Source organism: Lathamus discolor, chromosome 6 (genome assembly GCF_037157495.1).
Source record: "Lathamus discolor isolate bLatDis1 chromosome 6, bLatDis1.hap1, whole genome shotgun sequence".
Lineage (NCBI taxonomy): Eukaryota > Metazoa > Chordata > Aves > Psittaciformes > Psittacidae > Lathamus > Lathamus discolor.
Window position 1 is genome coordinate 58,911,343 of NC_088889.1, and position 21,047 is coordinate 58,932,389.

The 21,047-nt window shown below is 36.2% G+C and overlaps 1 protein-coding gene across 5 annotated transcripts in view; it reads right to left on the reverse strand.

Moving 5' to 3' along the window:
• SBF2 (SET binding factor 2) overlaps positions 1–21,047 on the reverse strand; it is a 272,165-nt gene that overhangs the window by 83,384 nt on the left and 167,734 nt on the right. For all 5 annotated transcript variants that reach the window (XM_065683019.1, XM_065683018.1, XM_065683021.1 and 2 more), the window contains exons 15-16: positions 19,197–19,306; positions 17,546–17,695 (exon numbers count right to left, since the gene is read on the reverse strand). In XM_065683019.1, coding sequence (XP_065539091.1) covers positions 17,546–17,695; positions 19,197–19,306 — 260 coding nt within the window. The remainder of the gene's footprint in view (positions 1–17,545; positions 17,696–19,196; positions 19,307–21,047) is intronic.

The following is a 21,047-nucleotide window of genomic DNA, read 5'->3' on the forward strand; positions in this document are numbered from 1 at the left end:
TAATTGGAAACAATGTGTAAGGCCGACAGCAGGGGGAAGAATACCTTGTACCAAAGTCAAAAATGTTTAACACATTAGTCTCACCAAGAGATACATGCATCATAGCAAGGGCAAAAGAATAAAATAATCAGAGAGTTTAAAGATCTCATTCAAGAGATGGAAACTATCAGGAGTGCAGAACTGAAAAACACCCGGATTTTAAGTATATAAAGGGAAAACATTGTGCTTAGCCAGCAAAGACAAAAATTATTGGAGAGAAAGCTGATAACAAATTTTTTTTTTTTTTTTTTTTAATTTTAAAAATATAGATATACCAAATGCATCTGCAGGGTTCTGGCAGGTGCCCCTGGGAACTGAAGCACATGTTTGTGTGCATGTAACACTGCCTCTGGGAGACGCATTTTTCACAAACTGCCAGAAGTGGAGTTTCTTTTCAATACGTATTTGACATCTTGTTGCCTGACAACTTCAGTTTTTCTACGCCAACCTTGATATACTCAGAAGCATTGCTACAGTTTTGGCAAAGGCACCAGCTAGTCTGTGTACAGCTGCACCAAAGGACAAGAAGAACGACAATGACCAGCTGCTTCTGGAAGAAGTTTTCTTGGATCGGCTTTGTTGGTGCAACTCCATTTCTGGATTAATTAAACAAGTGTCAGCTGCTGGAAGAGGATATTTCTGGGATGACCTGCGATGGCTGCAGAATTTCAAGGATGACAAAGGGGGAGGGGGGGTTGTGGTTTTTTTGAGGTAATTCTGCTTATTATAAGGTTGTGAATCTTTAATTCAGCCAGTAAGGCAAATTTGGGAAACTGAAGGAGCTATGTTCTGTGTGATTAGGTAGCATACTGCAGAGCAGTGTCCACCTTGATTAACACATCAAATCTGTGCAATCAAGGAAGAATGGTGTTGCAAAGCCTGGAAAGCCCAAGAGTTTCAGAGATTTAAAAAGCTGCTTGGTTTAGTGAAGTTCTCCCTTCAAGATCTCATTCATCAGTGAAATATATACATTCTGAAACAAGTATTTAAACTGTGGATAAGAATACATACAAAATTACATTATTTTTATTTAACTTCATGTGAAGTATTTTAAGTGTTCGGATTGTACTTTTTAATGCATGGGCAGCAGCTTCTTTCACAGGGATACAGATTTTATTTGAAGTCTTCACGCTTTTTGTGGTTCAATAATACAAGTATGATAAATGCATGTGAGATGTGGAACTTTCTTACGAAACTTACACAAAAAACCTGTTCCTTTAATATTTATAATAAAGTGGGTATTTTCTAAGAATACAAACTAAAACAAGTGTGAAACATTTTTTGGTAAAAGATAAAGGCAATGGAAGAAACTCTAAAACAATTCTGATCTGGTAATTGTGACACTATCCTCTGGATCTTTCAAGTTTTAAAACTTCTTGAGTTGATACTTTTCTCCGGGGTTTTCACACGGTCTAGGAAATATGAAGGTCAGAATTCCCTGAAGTAACTCCTCCAGGAGTGAAAAAGTAAGCTCCCAAAACGTACTGGTTTGTCATCTAGCTGAAGGGGCATGTTTGAAAGTCCTTGAAACAAATTCCTCTCCTTTGTAAAAACAGTTCTGCAGGGCAAACACTACTAGAGGAAAGGAAAATCCCTGAGCTTGCTGTGTGGACCGAAGAAGAAGAAGTGTAGGGAACTGTGGCATAGCACTGCCTTTTAGCAGAACAGTTCCTTTGATACAAATTGTAAGAAAGCTTCGTATAATTCTTTCCTGTTCCATAGCCTTCTAAATCATTGCTAGCAGCAACATGCAGCAAACTAGCCACAGAGAAATCCTTCTTTGTCAGTTAATCCACTTTAAAACCCTGACGGATCATCTCCTAGGCTATCTGATCTTTCTTCCTGAGGATTTTATTTCAAACACCTTTCTGGTTTATTATGTTTATGATTTTCTTGAAATTATAGGGAAAAATGCAAAAAGGGGAGTTCTGCTAAGGAAGTAAGTGGCAAAAGAAGACTCATAAAAGGAAACCTGGGATACAGTGACATATTAGTGGAATATTAAATCCCAACTACACTCATGCTGTTTGAAATTCATTCCACACAATTAATATTTGGCGCTTCCAGAGGGATAAGCCAGATTGCAATGGCTGGAAAAAAAGTGTGGCTACTGAAAAGTGAGAAGTTTAAGCCTTAGCATTGGCTTTAGTGGCCTAAAAAGATCAATATTCCAATTCCAGAGAATGCAACAGCAAATTACTAAAACCATGCTGGACAGCATGGTATTATCTAGTGTGTGTACTGAATGAAACACACTGTATCAGCATGAACTATCATGTGCAATAAACATAAATGTGATAACTCAAAATAAAAATATTTCTAATCTTTGTCTCCTCCTAGCAAGAAATATGAGCATATATCATGATACATTTTACTATCTTCTCAGTCCTTTTATCTTACCTGCAATTGTAAGTAGCAAAGAAATCTTCAGGCTTTGAGTAAGACTTTCACTATCAGAGCTGACATGAATCCCACTGTCCCCATTGCCTTCTCTTTCAGTACCATGCTAGTGTCCCATGAATACATTCTGTCCAAGCTCCTTAAGCTGCTGAAATTTTGGATCTCGTTCTTTGTTGTTTTGTAAGGAGATTTAAGAGTGTAGCTTTTGATTCAGTACTGTCAGACATCCCACTAGGTGATCTTATTCAACAATTTAATAAACTGAACAGTGAACTTGCTGCATTTTCAGTGAGGTGCAGAAAACAGTCTATCTTGCGAGGTAATGTATTCCAAATACACAATGGTATGAATAGAAATTATCTCGATGCACCAATAATAATAGCCACCTCTACCTGAGCAAAACTCCTCTGTCTCAACAAACATGACACAAATGACGTATGCCAATTGTCAAAAAAGTTACCATTTTACATTCACAGTTCAATCTGCACATAATCTGACCTGTTCTATTTTATTATACCAATGAGTTACTAAATTAAACTCATAAATACTCACATTAGTCTGACTCATCTCAAAACACCCTCTCTTCTCTTCCGATGCCCTTGGCTACCACTGAAGTTCAAACCAGATTAAAATATTTTCATTTAACTTGACAGCTAGAATAACTGTATGGTTGTAATCTGCTAATATTGTATTTTTATAACAATAAAAGGAAAATACAGCGTTTTTCTCTTACAGTAGCTGATTCTAAACATCTATTTTTGAAATAAAATGAGTAAAAAGCTGACTGATAAGCACCAGAATTTTACATTAAAAGGAAAAATGTCTTGTGAGATTTACTGTATTAACGGTATGCATCCAACAGTTAGATACAGTTGCTGTCTCAAGAAGTATGTTAAACTTGATAAATTTTTACCAATTATAAGAATGCAATGATAAAATGTCCTAGTTTTTGTGATAATCTACCAACTATCCAGAATGCAGCTACAAAAATACTTTCCTAAGTTTTGAAAGAATTCACTATTGCCTTCAAAATACATAATTTTTTCTGACTTTAAATATGACAGCTAAGTGTCAGCCAAAATTCACCATTGCAGTAACAATAACATGGAGGTGCTGCACATCTGATTTTGATGAAAATCTCTAGAAAATACCTTGCCATTAAATGTTGGACCCAAATCCTTTATCTTCATCCTGACTGAGTTAAATACAGAGATATACTATGTGTTGCAGTTTTATTTTCTTGGTTTTTAATAATGGCAGTGCTACAGCCACTACACAACAAAATAAGGATTACCCTATCTCATAGAATCATACAATAGTTAGGGTTAGAAAGGAACTTAAGATCATCAAGTGGGACACCTCACACTAAACCATGTCACCCAAGGCTCTGTCCAACCTGGCCTTGAACATTGCCAGGGATAGAGCATTCACAATTCCCTTGGGCAACCCATTCCAGTGCCTCACCACCCTTACAGTAAAGAACTTCTTCCACATATCCAATTCTAAACTTTCTCTGTTTAAGTTTGAACCTGTTACGCCTTGCCCTATCACTACAGTCTCTAATGAAGAGTCCCTCCCCAGCAGCATTAGGCCCCCTTCAGATACTGGAAGGCTGCTATGAGGTCTCCACGCAGCCTTCTCTTCTGCAGGCTGAACAGCCCCAACTTTCTCAGCCTGTCTTCATACAGGAGGTAACTCATCTCACAACAGTAATGTACTTACCAAGATTGACATGTGAATGGAAGCTTTTGTATACCTAAAATATGCTCACCTCATCTGAGCACACAGGGTTAAAAAAATCCAAATTTAAAGACAGAGTATTCAGAAAAGCATATTATCTGCTGACTTCTACTAGTGTACCAGAAATCACAGAAGCAAGAAAAACTAAATCTAAGTAATGCTGGTAATCATTAGATGATCATAGGAGACTGCAGTCCTGAAACATGTCCTGGAATACGCAGAAGTCCCATAACCCAACAGTGTTTCAAATCAAGACATGAAGAAATTTTAAATTAAAGAAACACTTCTCAGTTGAATTGCAGAAAGTTTCAGAACATCACATTTCCAGATACATCACTTACTGACAGGATTTCCTAAACATACTCAAAAGATTCAACTATTTTGTAATAATGATCAGTAAAGTTTTCTGCTATGGTGAGGGGGAGAGGGAAGTTGGCGAAGTGGAGTCATGATAAAATAAATGCAAGAGATACAGTATTTGCTAAAAAATGTCTTGCAAAGGATACCTACCAAACACAGAGAAAAGAATAAAGAAAAGAATGAAAAGGAGACCAAGAAAGCACAGAAAACATTGCTTTAGCTGCTTCCAAAGGGGCATCTGTCCTGAACTGAAAGCTGCATGCTGGCTATGAAAAGAAATATATCAACATTTTTTGGTAATAATATGGATTTTAAATGCTGCTTGCCACTATAGTTCTTGCACAGACTGCTAACCAAAATTCACTTCTGAGTAAGTACTTCAAATTTATTTCTAAAAAAGTTACACCTTCATGCAAAACTGTGACAGAACCAAGCTTTACAGTGGTATGGTACAAGCTAAAGATTTCTGCACTAGCTAATAAAGTCACTGTCAAATGTTGGTTTTAGTCTTTTCAGAAGTTTTTGAAAGTATTTCTTCAAGAAAACTTTTACTGGAGAATTTTGAAAGTAATTAGGTTATGACTTCAAACGCCTCCACTGAAAATTAATTTGATCATTATTTCTTTGTTACTAGAATGTTGCCTGAGTAGCCAAAGATGTTTCTCATCACTAACATGGACATTACAGGCTTCACCAGAATTTCAACTCCATCAAGGACCTTTAAGATCCCCTTGTTTTTAGTGATCAGAGAACTGTGCTATACCTTGTTCATTTTTAGTACATAATTATGTTTCAAATTTTGAAAATTAGATAGGAAAACTTGTAAGGGATGTAAATTTTTCGTTGAGATGGAAAATATGGAACATAGTCCCTTGACAAAGAGGTAACATATGACACTCCCTTTAATAGTACCTCTCTCTCCTAGCAAGCATCTTTGTTTCTCTTCATGCTCCCAAGAGTGTGTACTATCAATAACTGAAACAAAAAAATTCAAACTGTCATGCAAACAATGTGCAATAAGAAAATATGTTGACTTTGGTAAATTTGTTAAATATTACAGGGTTCCAGCTGACGTGGAAAAAAAGTTATTTCCCCCCCAAACAAATCCTAATCCCTTTCTCCAAGAACGTATTTATGGTGATCAATAAAATAAATGGACAACATGTAATCTCAAAAATGTTTGTGGAATACTCAGAAAATTTCTGGCTGCAGAAACTATCTTTAGCATGCTCTTGTGGAAAAATGTATCCAACAATCAGCCGTTCTCCCCACCGTTTTGATTACTCCTAGGTGATCTCAGAGGAGATGAATTTAAGTAGGCTATGGAAGAAAGTGAATGTCCATATGAAAGAGAGAATCAGAATGCTCATATATTCTAGTATATTCTGTTCTTTACGTACAGAATGCTCCCAGATTTGAAGACAGGAATGAATATCGCCAATGGCACTCTGAGAAAACTGCAGATAGGATCATTCACCTTTCCATTTCATGAAATTAGAAATTAGACAAAATTAATAGGAGTCAAATTTTTGTTATATGGTACATATACTAAATCATGTTAAAGCAGTTCTCTGCAATGAGCTTCTGTAAAATGCATATGGCAGTCTGAGTCCCTTTGTTAAAGTTCAGCTAAAGTATCAATGATCAAAGAAGTGATTCTTGTAACACCTCTCAGCACCCTGGTTTGGATTCTCTCTGTAGTTATGGTTTTCATATTTTGATCCACCCAACAGTGATGGTCTACTGACTGCCTGAGAGGCTGTGAAAGTAACCGAAAAAACCCAAGCCTACCAACAACTAAGTTTTCTTCCCAGAACATGTTTTACATAGTAACTAGCTCCGTAAGGGTGCGGGCTACATGGATAGAGGATTGGGAAGGTAACATCCATCAATCAGGACAGAGGATTGGGAAGGTAACAGCCATCAATCATAATCAAGTTAGGATCAAAGTCTATGACTTTTACATGTGCAATTCAAAGGCTGAGTAACAAATTGTGTTAACATAACTGTAGTTGTGGCCTGTGGCTTCTAAACAGAACCACATATGGTTAGTATTTCAGCTATTCCCAAATGACAAAGGCAAGGATCCAAAACAGTCCATTAAAATAAGCATATTCCTTTTTTTCTTTTTTTACAAAAGCGATTATACCTTTTAACTTCATAAATATAACAGGCTAAATTCCAATGAAATCGATAGTCTAGAATCTTGAATTTGGTCTGAAACAATAAATTAAAGGCTGTTTAGTCCATTGGCTTTGCCTGCATTAACATGTTTTCCTCTTCTTACAAAGAAAAAACGTTTAAAACAACAACTTGTTTTGCCTGTTCTAATACAAAAATAAAAAAATCATTCAGTAAAGACTTTACTTAGTTTAAGGCTGTGAACCCCAGCTTCTTCTGGCACACAGGTCAGACACTGATCCAGAAATATGTTGTGGATAGCATGATATTTTGTGCCATCCATGAAATCTACTCTGCACTAATGCTAATGTTCTTGCACAAGTGGAAGACAGAGCATGTATGATATTTATAGAAGCAGATTTCGTGAGAATTGAAAGTATAGGAAAATATATAAAATATTAGCAATTACATTAAGGTGTTAAAAGTGAAGAAAAACAACAACTTTTTGAGGATCAAAATCATCAGTACTGTTGAAGGAATGTATAATACGTAAGATCCAGATGCCTATGGTTCAGAGGTAGACAGAGTATTATAATGCAGGCAAGGAAAGAGATTAAGTTTCTAAAGAAGTGCTGAAAATCACAAAACCCTCTTAATCCAGTCTGATTTTAAGTGTATTATTACTACAGTTAGAGTAAGAGATGATCTCAAGATACTTCATTCCATACACCTGGAAGGGATAGAGAATATTACATGCCAATTGTATGCAACTTATATAGGTGCGAGAAAGGATATGTATTCTCTAAAGTGATGCTTTATCAATTAAGATTGAAAACAAGGGTTTTACAAGATGCTCAACTGAGCAAAGGAATTAATTTTATCAAAATAAGTTGCTGTTGTCCTCAAAAGACAATCAACCTAGATAGAACTAGATATTTGCACACTCACAAACATGGTGAGAATTTAGACCATTAAACATGCAATTCAAATTTTAATTCCTAGCTCCCAAGTGGAGTTTTGAAGTTTAGAGTTTAAGAATTGGTGGAGAGAGGGGAAGCGGGTTGGCGATGTTTTTTTCGGTCAGGAATTGTTTGTTTGATTTTTGATCTGTAGACATTAGAAGTTACTTTTAAATACTTTGCTGGATTACTAGATACCAAAGCCTGACCCACTGACTGCGTACAGAGTTGTGGAATTACTAAAAGCAATCTTCACCACATCATACTTAAACGGTATTTTCCCATGCATCCTAAAAACCAATTCATGTTGAGTCATAAATCTGGGCTATAATATGGAAAATAAATGTTAACAGCTGCAAGATTTTTTTAGCACTCTTGTAGACTGTCAAACATTCTTTTGTTTACACCTTTATTCTGGTTTTATTCTGTAACTTCACACACTTTCTATTTATGTAACAGTAGATGTAGGTCTATTGCTATATAGAAATCTATTCTTATGCATTTTCCCTTAAAAAAAATCATTCTAAAATGCCACATGTTCACTATTTTTTGTTTGTCATATTAAAGCGTTTGTCAAAATTTACACAAAATAACTGACAAAACCCAGAACTGGCCTGTGTTTTATGTATCTCAACATCACACTTCAATTTTTTTGAACACAAGCTGCCAAGATTTCAACTGTTTAAGCCAAAGGTTATACAAATATTATAGCAACCAAAAGATCAGAAAACTTTGAATGTACTTCAATGTTCTTTTTGTTTTAGAAATGACTGTAAGTGAAAAATAAAGATTACGATCTTGCAGCCACCCACTGGCAACTTTTATGCAAATTCCTGCAAAACAAAACATTTGAAAACAAGACCACTTCATAAAATTCCTCATAGAAAACAACAAACTAGTTTTCCATATGGCATGTTTCCTCTAGTAAGTTAAACACCACCAATGACCAAGGAAGCACACGCCTTGCTCACAGAGCAGAGAAGCATTCCACTTCAGTGCTCTACTACACCTCAGTTTAAGTTATTTGAAGCGCGAAGCATGGGGGGAAAGACCAGAGTGACATGCAAATTCTTTCCCTTCATTTTAGTAATAAAAACTGCAATAAAGCTAAATACACATGTGCATATGGGTGGCCAGAGAGTTATGCTCACTGAGTGGGTACAGTGCATCAATGCTGTGTAGTATCTTGTTACTTAATGTATACATAAAATGACACTCAATACAGATTGAGCGCAGGTAAACATACCTAACAGTGTTATACACAGATCTATATGGAATTAGGTAGTTGTACTGAAATACGTGTTATACACATACATAAAATTTAAAATAACAAAATTGCATGTGTTCCTTTCATATTTTTGTTAGACATAAAACTTCTAACAAAAGAAGTCACTAGTTTTATATAACTTTATTATCAGTAACAATTTTAAACATCAAAGACTCTTCGGGGTTTTTTCCTTTTCACTACCTTTCATCAGTCCACCTCTTTCAGAGGCAGGCTGGAGAGCAACTACACAGCAGTATAACATAATTCCTAAAAAAGATTTGTTTTATTTACAGCAGTGAGTAGCTTACAAGCACATGTCTGCTTTTCATCAAGATGACCAAAAATATTTAGAACACGGAGTTATTAGGAACACTTGGCAACCACAAGGCCACAATTAACAGTAATGAACGCTTAGCAGCAGTCAGAGCCTACCACGACCATGCTCCAAGAAGCTACATGGTTTCAATAAGGCACCTATGTGTGCCCAAACACACGCAAGCATGCCCTGCATGAACAGCAAATATTGGAGGACTGAACAAAGGCCCAAAAGGCCCCAGAAAGATGGAGACATCCATTAAGACTATAGAGTGCTCTACTTGACAAATGTCGCAGAGACCCAACCGGGATGTGGGGTTTGCACCACTCTCCTTATTCCTGCCAGGGAACTACTTGCTGTGACACCCTCATTCAGCGTCTAATGCTCTAGCGCTTACATTTGTGTCCACAAGGATATCACATTTTTATTTATCTATTTGTAAGTCAGATATGACCTGGCTGAAATCAACATAGCTCAGACACAGACCAGCTGTGTCTGCAGTTTGGATACCATACCCTTTTTTCTTTTTTTTTTTTTTTTTAAACGCCTACTTTACTATGTAAATGTCATTAAAAATCTGCTAAAATCTGCTAAAAGCTCTTCAAAATCATCACAGCTCTTAACATACCTATTTTTGATGCTGCTGGTTTGTTTCAAGTGCTTTGGTTTCAACCATGCCATGCCTCAGTAAGGGCGAGAACGAGATGGTGGGTGCCGTGGGCTGGCCACCACAGCCCCACCGCGGGCCCCACAGCTGCAACCAGCCAGAGGAGGCCATGGCACTGCTGCTCACATGTATTCCTGCTTATTCTTGTATTAAACCAAAATCCCCACTATTATTTGACAACTGTAATACAATATTAAGCAGAGACCCTTAAAACAAGGCTGAATCTTTCTCTGCTAACTGCATAGAAATGTAACAAAGAGATAATCAATATTCCCACAGCCTAGAAAACAAGTAGTATCTACGACAAGTTGTATCAACAGAAAGGAGGGTACTTTCACATATTTATTCTGACATTTTTGATTCCTTTACACGTTAGCAGTCAGAAACCTGTGTAACCAAGGGATTCCCTGCAACCAGAGCACTTGAGATGATGTATGCTCTAGATGCACATTCATTCATACTGTGAACAGGCTGTGATCATGGCAAGACTTGCAGATTATTTTAACTTCTACATTACTACCAAGTTTATATTTATGTGTATCAGTGCATACATATTTCTCTATTATAGTAGCCATAGATACCTGTATCACCCTTGTGCCTCATGTATGCACATGCGTACGTACATACACAGAGGACGGGAGGAAGTGTGTGAACACAACACATTTTGGTGAGCAGCTGAGAGAGGGAGGCTGAAGGCAGATGTAGGTATGGACAGCATGACATGGGATTCATTACTTCTAATGCCTATTTTTCCTTTCTTAAAGTAACAGTCTCATGCTATAATTATGGAGGGTAGGTCAAAGCAGAAGTTACGAACACTTCCACATTAACAGAAGTAGGGTCTCCGAAACCTGGAGGGAAACATTAATTTAGGAAATGCACAGGCTCACTTCTGAACATCTCCACCGGCACAGCACCAGTGTGAAAAGCAGCTATGGTTTTCTGCTGCCTCATTTCCTCATTAAAACCACAGAGGCAGTTTTACTTGGCTTGAGACAAACACCTTGGTACCTGGACATGAAGAACGAGCCACATAGCTCTGTGGAGATCACTGCACAAACAAATCTCCCCAAGTGATGCAAAAAAGAATTACTTGGACAGTGCCTTCTCATGAAGAGTCCAAGCCAAATGAAGAATGGCTACTGCTATGCAAGATGGTCATCTCCCTTGATACCTGCAAGTAGGTAACTGTGGACTGGTCTTCTAGCAGCAGTAATGAAACTAAAAAGTTTGCAACATTCAGTAATAGCAGTATGCATACACCTACTTCATGAATAAGTACACGGGCCATCCCACAAAAAACTCTGTTTTCTGGATTTCATCAATATATGCCTGTGAATGGATTTTTCATGGGCTGTGTGGCCATCCAGTGAGATGGGATGGCTATAACAGTATGCTCCTCAGAGCAAAAAAAGGAAAAATAAACACAGATCAGCAATACAGCCTTTGATAATATACTTTTTTTCCTAGAGAAATTATGTGAGCACCATCAGTTCAGCCATGTGCAATGATATTCTAGTATCTCACAATTTCTTGAGAATGGGAAAGGTCATCAGAAATATTCAGAAAGAGCAGTTTCTTTTATTAAGTCCAGAACATTATAGGTGAACTCCTGAAAAGTTAACAGGATGGAAAAAACCCTATTATTTTGACTTCTTAGGTAATAAACCATGGACCACAGAAACTATGACAGTGCCCGTTGTGACAATATGGGATTTAATCTGCAAGTTTAAAGTCCAAGCCTTAAATACTGGAATCTCCATTATTTCACTTAAATAATACCATAACTACATCTAACAGGATGAGATCAAATTGTTAAATAACTAATAAATTAATAGGATTATGTCCCTGTTAAACTACAGTGACTTCTCTTTAATATGTATTTCCTATGCTCTAAAAGACCTTAAAATACTTCCAAATATTATTACTGTTCAAACATTACTCTGACACTCTTTACTTGCAAGAATGCAAGTCAAACTGAGTAACAAAAGGCAGGCCATGAAAAAAAAGTCTGAAAGAAGAGAAATCTACTATTAGCCTCTGAAATAAAGACATTTAGAAACATAGTTTTCTACATAAAATATGAGAAATACTAGTTCATTTAACCTTTATATTGCCAAGAATTTCAATTGTATGACACATACACACACGGTTTATTTTCTCTCAGGAGTAATAAAATATTTCTTGTTATTGGACAGCATTTGCAAACCCCTGAATTCTGAGAACTGACAATTTTTAAATTTTATCTGGTGGCAGAACACAATACAACAGTTATTTGCATAAGAAAAATAAATTTAATACTAATTACAAAATGCCATTGGTTTTAATTTTGCATATTAAAGATTCTTTCTCCACCGATTGCATAGTAAGCACTAGAAAGAGACCCTTATTATATCAAACTGATACAGAAGAGTCACAAGCAAAGTTTTACAGGCACAATTAACCAGTAATATCTTTAGTCCGGTTTTGGCAATTGCTGGAAAACAGATGCTGGCCCAGATATACCTCTGTTGTAACCTAACACAGGCTAAATTCTTAATTTTGCTCTGGTTGCTACTAAGACTTCCTGCAGTTGTTTCTCATATTGTATATTGTAAGTATACTTTTAGAGTGCTCAGTATACTCTATTTGAAAGATGAACATCTGCTTTTTGCAAGTATGGAAAGCCCTAGAGGTCTATTAGAAACTATCTAAAGCACTAAAATGTTTAATAATTTGTCTACAACACCACATATTCACACAGATGTGAAACTGGTCTTAAAACAGCATTCATGACTTCGTAGGCTGTCAGATTAAATCACATCATTTAGAAGACCTTACCTCTTTCCTACGGCTGAAGAAAAGAATTTTGAAAGCACTTATGCATTTAACAGTTTTTATGCACCTTATTCCCACTCTAACCACATTTAGTTTAAGTACTCCAGATGTCCGGGGCACATGTGTTTTCCAATTTGACCCAAATTTGCCAAAGCATTAATATGAAATTAGGCAATAGTAGTGACATCTTACAGAGGCAATGTGATATTGCAACACTGGAGACTCGGAGTTTTTCTTTTTAAATGAAAAGTTTTATCTGTCCCAACCGCCAAAGGAAGCTAGTTCACAGTCCTCCAAAGAGGATCTTTCCTCATTTTTTTTATTTTAGAAAGCCTTACTGTTACTGTTACTTTATGCAAGTTGTTTGGAATATCTTTTCATCAAGTACTCTCCACCTACACAAGCAGAGAAGTTACAACCTTCATCCCTTTTTGCCTTGACTGCCATTTTATCAAACTAAGTGCTACTATGTTTCAAAATAAGAATTCACTTGGTGCTGCCAGAAGAAAGAGACAATTGAAAATCTGGACAAGCCATGTTGTCTCTAACAAATTAATGGAGAAGCATGCAAATTGAGCCTTGAGATTGGTTTTGCTATTATTTCTTAACAAGCATTAAGGATACAATGTCCTGTTAGAAATATAATTACATAGAACAAATACTTCTCTGGTAAAAAAGAGGCTTCTTAGCTGTAAAAATGTTAAGCAGCCTTTTCTGAAATGTCAGAGAAAAGCATTACATTACAGAAAATTAAAAATACAAAACTTTCAAAACAAGAATTTTTGTGTAATTGCAAATAATTCTGATGTAAATTCAGCAGCAGATAGCAAACATGATGGAAATAGTTTCTAGAGAAATAATTTCACCTTTTTCACATTACAGTGCCATCTGCATGCATAAATTGTCAATCAATATATTAAGCTTTTGCAACACTGTAGATTTTTTTAACAGTAATTTTAGTTATATGGAACAAAACATAATGTTTCTGCTTTGCTATCACAGATATTAATCAATATTGTAATACAGGCTGATTTTATTGCTTGTCGGATTATGTGATTTGTCAGGGGAAAAATTCTTATTTAGGGCAAGACAACAAAGTGCATCGGCAAGTGGCCGATGACAACTCCTAGCAGAGATAAAAGCAAACAACTGGGGATTTAACTGCCCTCATCAGAAGACATCTGCTTTACTCAATGAGCACTACAATCTCCATGCAATTTTGATCTTCTTGCTGCTAAGAACAATCAGAAATACTTTTCACATTTTCATTTTAGTAGCAGTACTTCCCAGTCACAAAGAGACTCAATGAATGCTTTTAACACTTCAGTATTGACTTACTGCATCATTAACTGACTTAACTGTATTTTTAAAGCCACCTAAAGTCTACCACAAGGCTTGACATGCAGTTGCCTTTCTGCTAAATACGGCAGAATAATAAGAAACTCTATTGTACTATTCCTCAGATCACAGGCCTATCAAAAATTTGCAGTGAGGTGCCCATTACCTCCTGACTGTAAACAGCCTAATGAACAACAACTCCAAAGAATGCCACGATTGCACTGAGAGACTCAAACTGATAAAAGACCAGAGAACCTGCAAGCCCAAGTTTTGCCAGCTCTAGAAAAATCAGTGAGATACCACCCTCCTTTCCTTCCAGTTGCAAAATGGCTAGAGATTGGATACTTAGGGAAATACAGCCTGAGTTTTTGCTAAAATAAAGCAGCTGTTATCTTGAAGCAACGGTACGAGTAATTTATTCCTCTTCCTTAATCTATTCCAAAGCACTGTGGTAAGAGACACATCTCACCAGATATAATGAAACCAGCCACAATATGCATTGCGGGATTATTGCTAACATTTTGTTAACATACTGCTTTTCATCCTTAAAACAAGTGTCCGGAAGCTCTAAAAAAGCATATAACCTCTATTTTTGTGGGCTCAAGTAAAATAAGACAATAAATTCTATTAAAAGAAAAAAAAACCTAACACTAGGCAACCAGGAAAATCTTGAATAGTAACAGAGTGATCTGCAATAAACTTGAAGAATGTAATTTTCCTGGTTTTCTAATATGTGCCACTGTTCCCAGTAAGATAAAGAATTCAGTACACGACAATAATGCAGTTTCTTGCTCAAAACACACTTTTCAGAAATGGTCAACCTATATCTCTTGAAATACTATAGTTTGCAACAATTCACATTATCAGTAGCAGAGGTCTGGTAGCTGAGGAGCATCAGATTTCCTATTCCCACACGAGCAAGTGAGCCAGGGAATACTGGTATTTCCCAGGGAAAACCATCAGGCACACACATGCGAGATCAAACCAGCATGTACAGCAGAGAGCCAGGGCTATGTCCAACCTATTGAGTCTGCTTGGTGCCTTCCCTTCCTCTCAGCTTTTGTATCAGCCCTCTGGTCACAGCAATATTTTAGTTTGTATCTTATGGGTGCTAACAGGAATATACAGTAACATTAACAGAAAAATCTGTGGCAAGATGTTCAGTGGTATGACTGAGACAGTTTCTACAACTCTGATAGTTCAGTGAGGTCTTAAAGCAGTACTGCAATCTGACTCTCTCTCAAAAACTCAATTGTAATTAATGTGGTATTTCCTTAAAGCTTGAATACATCTCCAGCTAAGACCGCATTTCTTTAATTAGATTTTTGTATCTTTTTAACAGACACTGTTTAAATGACTTGGTCTTATGACCTGCAACCAACAGAATTCTTGTCTCTACAGCAAAATGCTGACATGCTGAGTCCCACTGCAGCAAGGGCAAACTTAACTTGTGGATAATGTATTTTTTTCTGATACAGGGAAGCTCCAAAGTGTCACAATTTGCGTGCTGTTCCAAGTAATAGAGTAGAACAAAGTGGACAGACAAATTATAAATCATCCTTTTATCTTAATAAATCATGCTTGTAACTTCATACATCATTTCATACACCATAAAAGTAGATGTTCTAAATACTTGCTTCCAACTAGCTGCCCAATGTCAGGAGTTCAGATGTTTTCATATTGGCCAAGCTGACACCTAAGAAACTGAAATTTCCATTTTATATTTTCACAGATATGAAAATAATGTTGAGGGGAAAAAAACATAAAACCTGTGCCTCCTGACTGGATCTGTTTGCTCTGTATGATTTGAGTTATGTTCATTAGTTCTGTTCGGGGAAAAAAGAACCAAACAAATCAACAAAAAAACCCCACAAAACAACCAAACCCTATTCTAGTTTAACTTCAGGAATACTTCAGACACATTCATTTCTATGAACGTTAAGGTCTTTTTTGGATCTTAAATCACTGAAAAGAAAACCAATATTTTTCTCCTAGTGAAAAATTGGATGTTATTGCTTTACTAAAGGTGATGTTAGCATTTCTTTCCTGAGGAAAGGAAATTCCTTCAACTCCCCATTTTCTTCTGCCATCTATTTTGTACTAAGATACGGCAAATAAAGGGTTTTTTAACCCCACAAACAATCAAAAAAGTGGAAACAACATTTAGACAATCCTGCTTTCTGGTTTGAAAGGAAATTTCTAACTCGAATACACAGCAGGTCAATATTCCACTGGTCACTGGGCAGAGAAATACAGTTTCACAGATAGCCTCAGAGTTGGAAGCAAAACTGAAGTTAACCTTCAAGTTTGGAAAAGACCAATGGTTGTGCCAAAAAAGGGACATTTCGGTACATGCCACACAATTTCAGCCAGCTGACTTCAGTTATCATCTGCTAACTGCAGGTAACTTTACTCCAAAACCACTGCTCTGGCAAAGCTGAATTTTGTCCCAAACAGTAGAAAAGCATCTACTGTGAACAAACAAGAAATACGACAGACAACAAATCTTACATTTGATGGTGACCTGAGGTAGCATTTGCTCAGTCAGTGTTAATTTATATCTACACATAAACGAAAGCTGTATTTAGCAGTCACTGTTTTAAAAATTTGTGTCAACAAACTGCTGCAAAGTAATTTCAGTGGTTTTTAGGTTAGAGGAGAGTGCACTTAAAATACCAATGTCTCAAACCCCTAATTTGATACAATAACTTAGGGGTAACAAGAGGCAAATTGCAACCAAATGTGATCACATTACGAAGTAAAAAAATACTACTGCATTCTCAGATATCAGACTGAAAACACTGATGTCTATAAAATATTTCTGACAATGAACTGTAAGCAAGTTAAGCTAGACCAAAACAATCATCCAAATGAAAGTCAAAAGAAGGCATCTATATATTTTACTGTTGTAGGTAGCTGCCACCATATGCTGATGCTTTTTCAGCACAAAATTATTTCATTTATCAGTAGAGTGACTTAAGAGATGAACTGCAAACACCTTCAGCAAGTCTCTGACAAACTAAGATGTCACGGTGACAAGTAGAACTACAACCATGAACCATAGGAGCAGAAAGCATGCTTTTTTCTTGAAATATGTTCACACTTATGTCAACAAAAAGGACAAACTTAAGGTTTTTTTTTAACTGAGCAGTGGGTGATACACACTTCAGGAGGTTGAAGTAGCAAATGACCTGGAAAACCTAACACCCATTCACTAATAATGTAATCCAAGCCATTAAGGCAAATCACTTCAATACTTAAAAAACCAAGTTATATCTACATTGTCAATAATGGAGAGTTTTCTTTCTGTTTTTTTTTTTTTTTTAAATCAGGCATATCTGTATAGATCTGCCTAATATCTTAAATATCTTAAATCCACTGTTAAGTAGTTTCTGCCACACCACTAAGTATATCAGCTGTCCTTTAATTTTTTTGGTTTTTTACATCATTCTAAACAATTTTTTGCTTATCATAATAGCAAAACAAAGACAACCAAAGAACAAAACCTTCACACACTGTACCTGCAAAGCACAGTTCATCATTCGCACAATGTAGTCGAACTGCTGATGGTCCAGTATTGCTCGATTTTGTTTAACATGCAAAGCTAATTCCTGTGTCAGGCAGTGCCGAGCTGCCTTTCCCTTTAGGGCTCTCAGAGCTGCAGGCAGGGTCTGGAGAGAAGAAAATCTACCTTTATGAAAATGAAATTGAATGGCACCATTCATACAGAATATAATTAATTCTTTATTAAGAAACTCCAAGTGACAGTATATTAAACAATAACTTTGGAAATGACTCATTAGCTTGAGTATCACACTTTCACATACTGGTTGATTTAGCTAGAGTCATTAAGTAGTAAATTCTTCCCTTTTTTTTTCCAATGCATTAAACAACATTTCTCACCTAAATCTGCAAATAGAAATGACTGAATACAGATGGACATCGAGTGGATGTGAAATCAGAAATGGATTATTGTGCATGAAAGCAAGTGCTCTATTCTGCACCAGCCAAGCCAGGCCTCAAGTTAGCATATTAAGGATAACCAGCATGTTTTTTGAAAAGCCTTGAATGACAAATGGTTTTAGAAGTGGCATACCTCTCATAGCAATGAGGTCACAAGACTGTTACACAGTTTACCCTAGGAGAGTGCCAATAAAATATTTATGCCAATGTTCTAAAGATGCAGCAAGTTGCTACATCAGTGATTATCAACTGTGGCCCTTTAGACTAGATTTAATGGGTGATAACAGATAAATAATGTCTTATCCAAGGACAAGTTTACCATTCAGGGGGACAAAAAATTTACTGATTTTTTCCAAGTGTGTGTAATTTAAAAAATATTAAATACTACTATATTACACGTGCATCAAAACTCTTTAAAAAGAGATACATATTTTATTAGAACTTCTCCCATACGCATTTACATAACATAACTTGTAAATCAAAAACGCCCACTTTCTCACTGAGCTGTGTAGCCTCAGAGATGCATGGGTGATACTTCTCTGACAAATATTAAAAAAAAGTGCTTAAAATTATTTTACAGTCATTTTCATATATAGAATTAGATTTCAGTGTAGGTTCTAGAATCAATAATTGAAAACTCTATGGGCAGAATCTATAAAACCTGGCAACTTAGTAATTTGAAAAACTAAGCATGTCAAGGATGACAACTCACTAGTACATTTAAGTAAAGACAGACATGGCAAATCTTTACATTCATCTCTGAGTTCTATATAATTACTGATTTTTAAAACTACCAAAACTTACAGTACTGAAAATTTCAAAAGAGCATTGGTTGATAAACACTGCAGATCTATATGTCTGTGTATGCCTTTTGTTTGCACTCCTCCCAGCCAATACTGCCAGAGTAATACACTGCTTTAAAAACAAATTATGTGGACAATACTATTTACAATGGTAACAAAGCAGAAAAAACAGCTTCAACACACCCATGTAGTATTACAAACACGTTTTCAAATCCATTAGCCTCAGATTACACGCAGTATTGCATTCATAGAACTAGATTTACTGCTTACTTCATTCATTTAAATAGTTAAAATAATCATTAGCATTTGAAAAAGACTTCAAAATGTACTTTGTGACAAGGTCAGTCTCCATTTGCTCATTAACAGAACAAGCTTATTTGGGAAAGTTAAAAATTTGTTTTATTACCTTTTCAGTCTCCAAAAATTTGTTTTCAAAAATGAACGAGATGCAATTTCTAACAACTTCCAGCCTTTGTGCACTGTTGAAAACTGTGCTTCCTTTTTCCATTATGGAAACTAACAAAGAAAAAGAAGAATATACATCTATGAAATGTCTTCTGCAAAAGCCACAAAGACCTGAAAGTTCTTTTAAAATAAAAGGAAAAGTGTGCCCTCAGCTTTGGTCTGTTAAGCAAATTCCATGAGTAGGCATATAGGGGTGGGAACATAAGATCCTAAATCTTTGGTTTCCCCATACTATCTGAAGAAGTGAGTGCTGTGAATTTCAAGTACAGCAGTTGATTTTCTTTACTACTTGTTCTATTTGTCTCATACAGACATAAAGAGATTCCAACTTCTAACATACTAATGAAGTATATAAATTATAATAGATATATATTTATATACGTATGTGTTCTGCAGTGAACTATGTAGCCTTGCATATTTTGTAGCAGTCGACAACTATTTTTTTCCTAGAGAATTCATTGGCCATGGCAAGAATTTTGTGACAGACATATTCTCATACCTAGACTCCAATTTGCTGATATCTAAAGACTGTTTTCTGAATGCAGTGTTTATTTAGCTCTGAATTTTCAAGAGAATTCAGAATGGAAGAGCTAACATACTCTTTTCCTCTTTGGTATCAAATAAATAAATTATAAATGCAGAATATGCCCTTCTTGTAGATAACAATGAACTCCAATAACAAAGGATTTTGACACACAGGACAGCAGGGAGTATGAGTGTGAGAGCTGCTCCTTGGGGGGAAAAAAAACCCAAAACCAAACTAAGAGTCAACAGCAAAAGCAGGTGAAGAGAGTTTATCCCATTCTTAGTAAATGGAAAGAGAAAGAGGCCTAGAACGGGCCTCAAGAGGCCATCCAGTTCATCCTGCTGTCCCTAGACAGGATCAACTGTATTTATGTTATTTCTCATGTTTGTCTAATATGTTCCCAAAGTTCTGTGATAACAGAGACTCCATGGCTTCACAAGAAATCAGTTCAACTGTCTCACAATTCTCATTTTACCAAGTTTTTCCATACAAATAACTCTACTTTCGTGCTGCAATTAAATCCATTATTTCTTATCACTACAGATTATTCCCTTTCGTTTAACAGCCTCTTAAGTAATTGAAGGCTGCTACTATGTGTTCCCTTAGTCTTCTATTTTTCAGTCTAAACAATTCTCCATCTTTCCTTCTAGGTCACATTCTCCAGACCACTGGTCATTCTTGTTGCTTGCTTCTGGACTCCCTCCAACAGAACCAAAAATGGAGACAGTCTTCTAGTGTCCAAAAATGGATACAAACAGTCCAGCTGAGTTCTTACTGAGTACAACGAAAGGATTTCTCCATGGGTTCACTGACTGTACTCCTGTTTATACATGCGACTAAGATGTTTGTCTTTTTTTGCAATAGCTTGACACAGTTGGGTCATGTTTGCCCTACGATCACTATAATTCCCAAATTAGTGTCTGAAGTTGCCTAGTCAGCTGATCATGCCCATGCAATCAATACCTTATCTGAAGAAAGGCAGTAGAGAAGTACAAAATTCAGAAACTAGATTTCAAAGTTTTCAAGATTTATCTGAATTCTAATGCCATCCTTCAAAACTTTTGCAAGCTCTGCTTAGCTTCATGTGTCCTGCAAGTTTACTAAACATACTTGTTTATGCCATCATTCACATCAATGAATATGACTATGACTAATAGAATTTTTCTAGCATTAAAATGAAATTGACAGGCCTACAATGTCTACACCTGCTCATTACATTTAAATATAGGTATATTTATTTTGAGACAGAGAATATGTTTGTTCCTT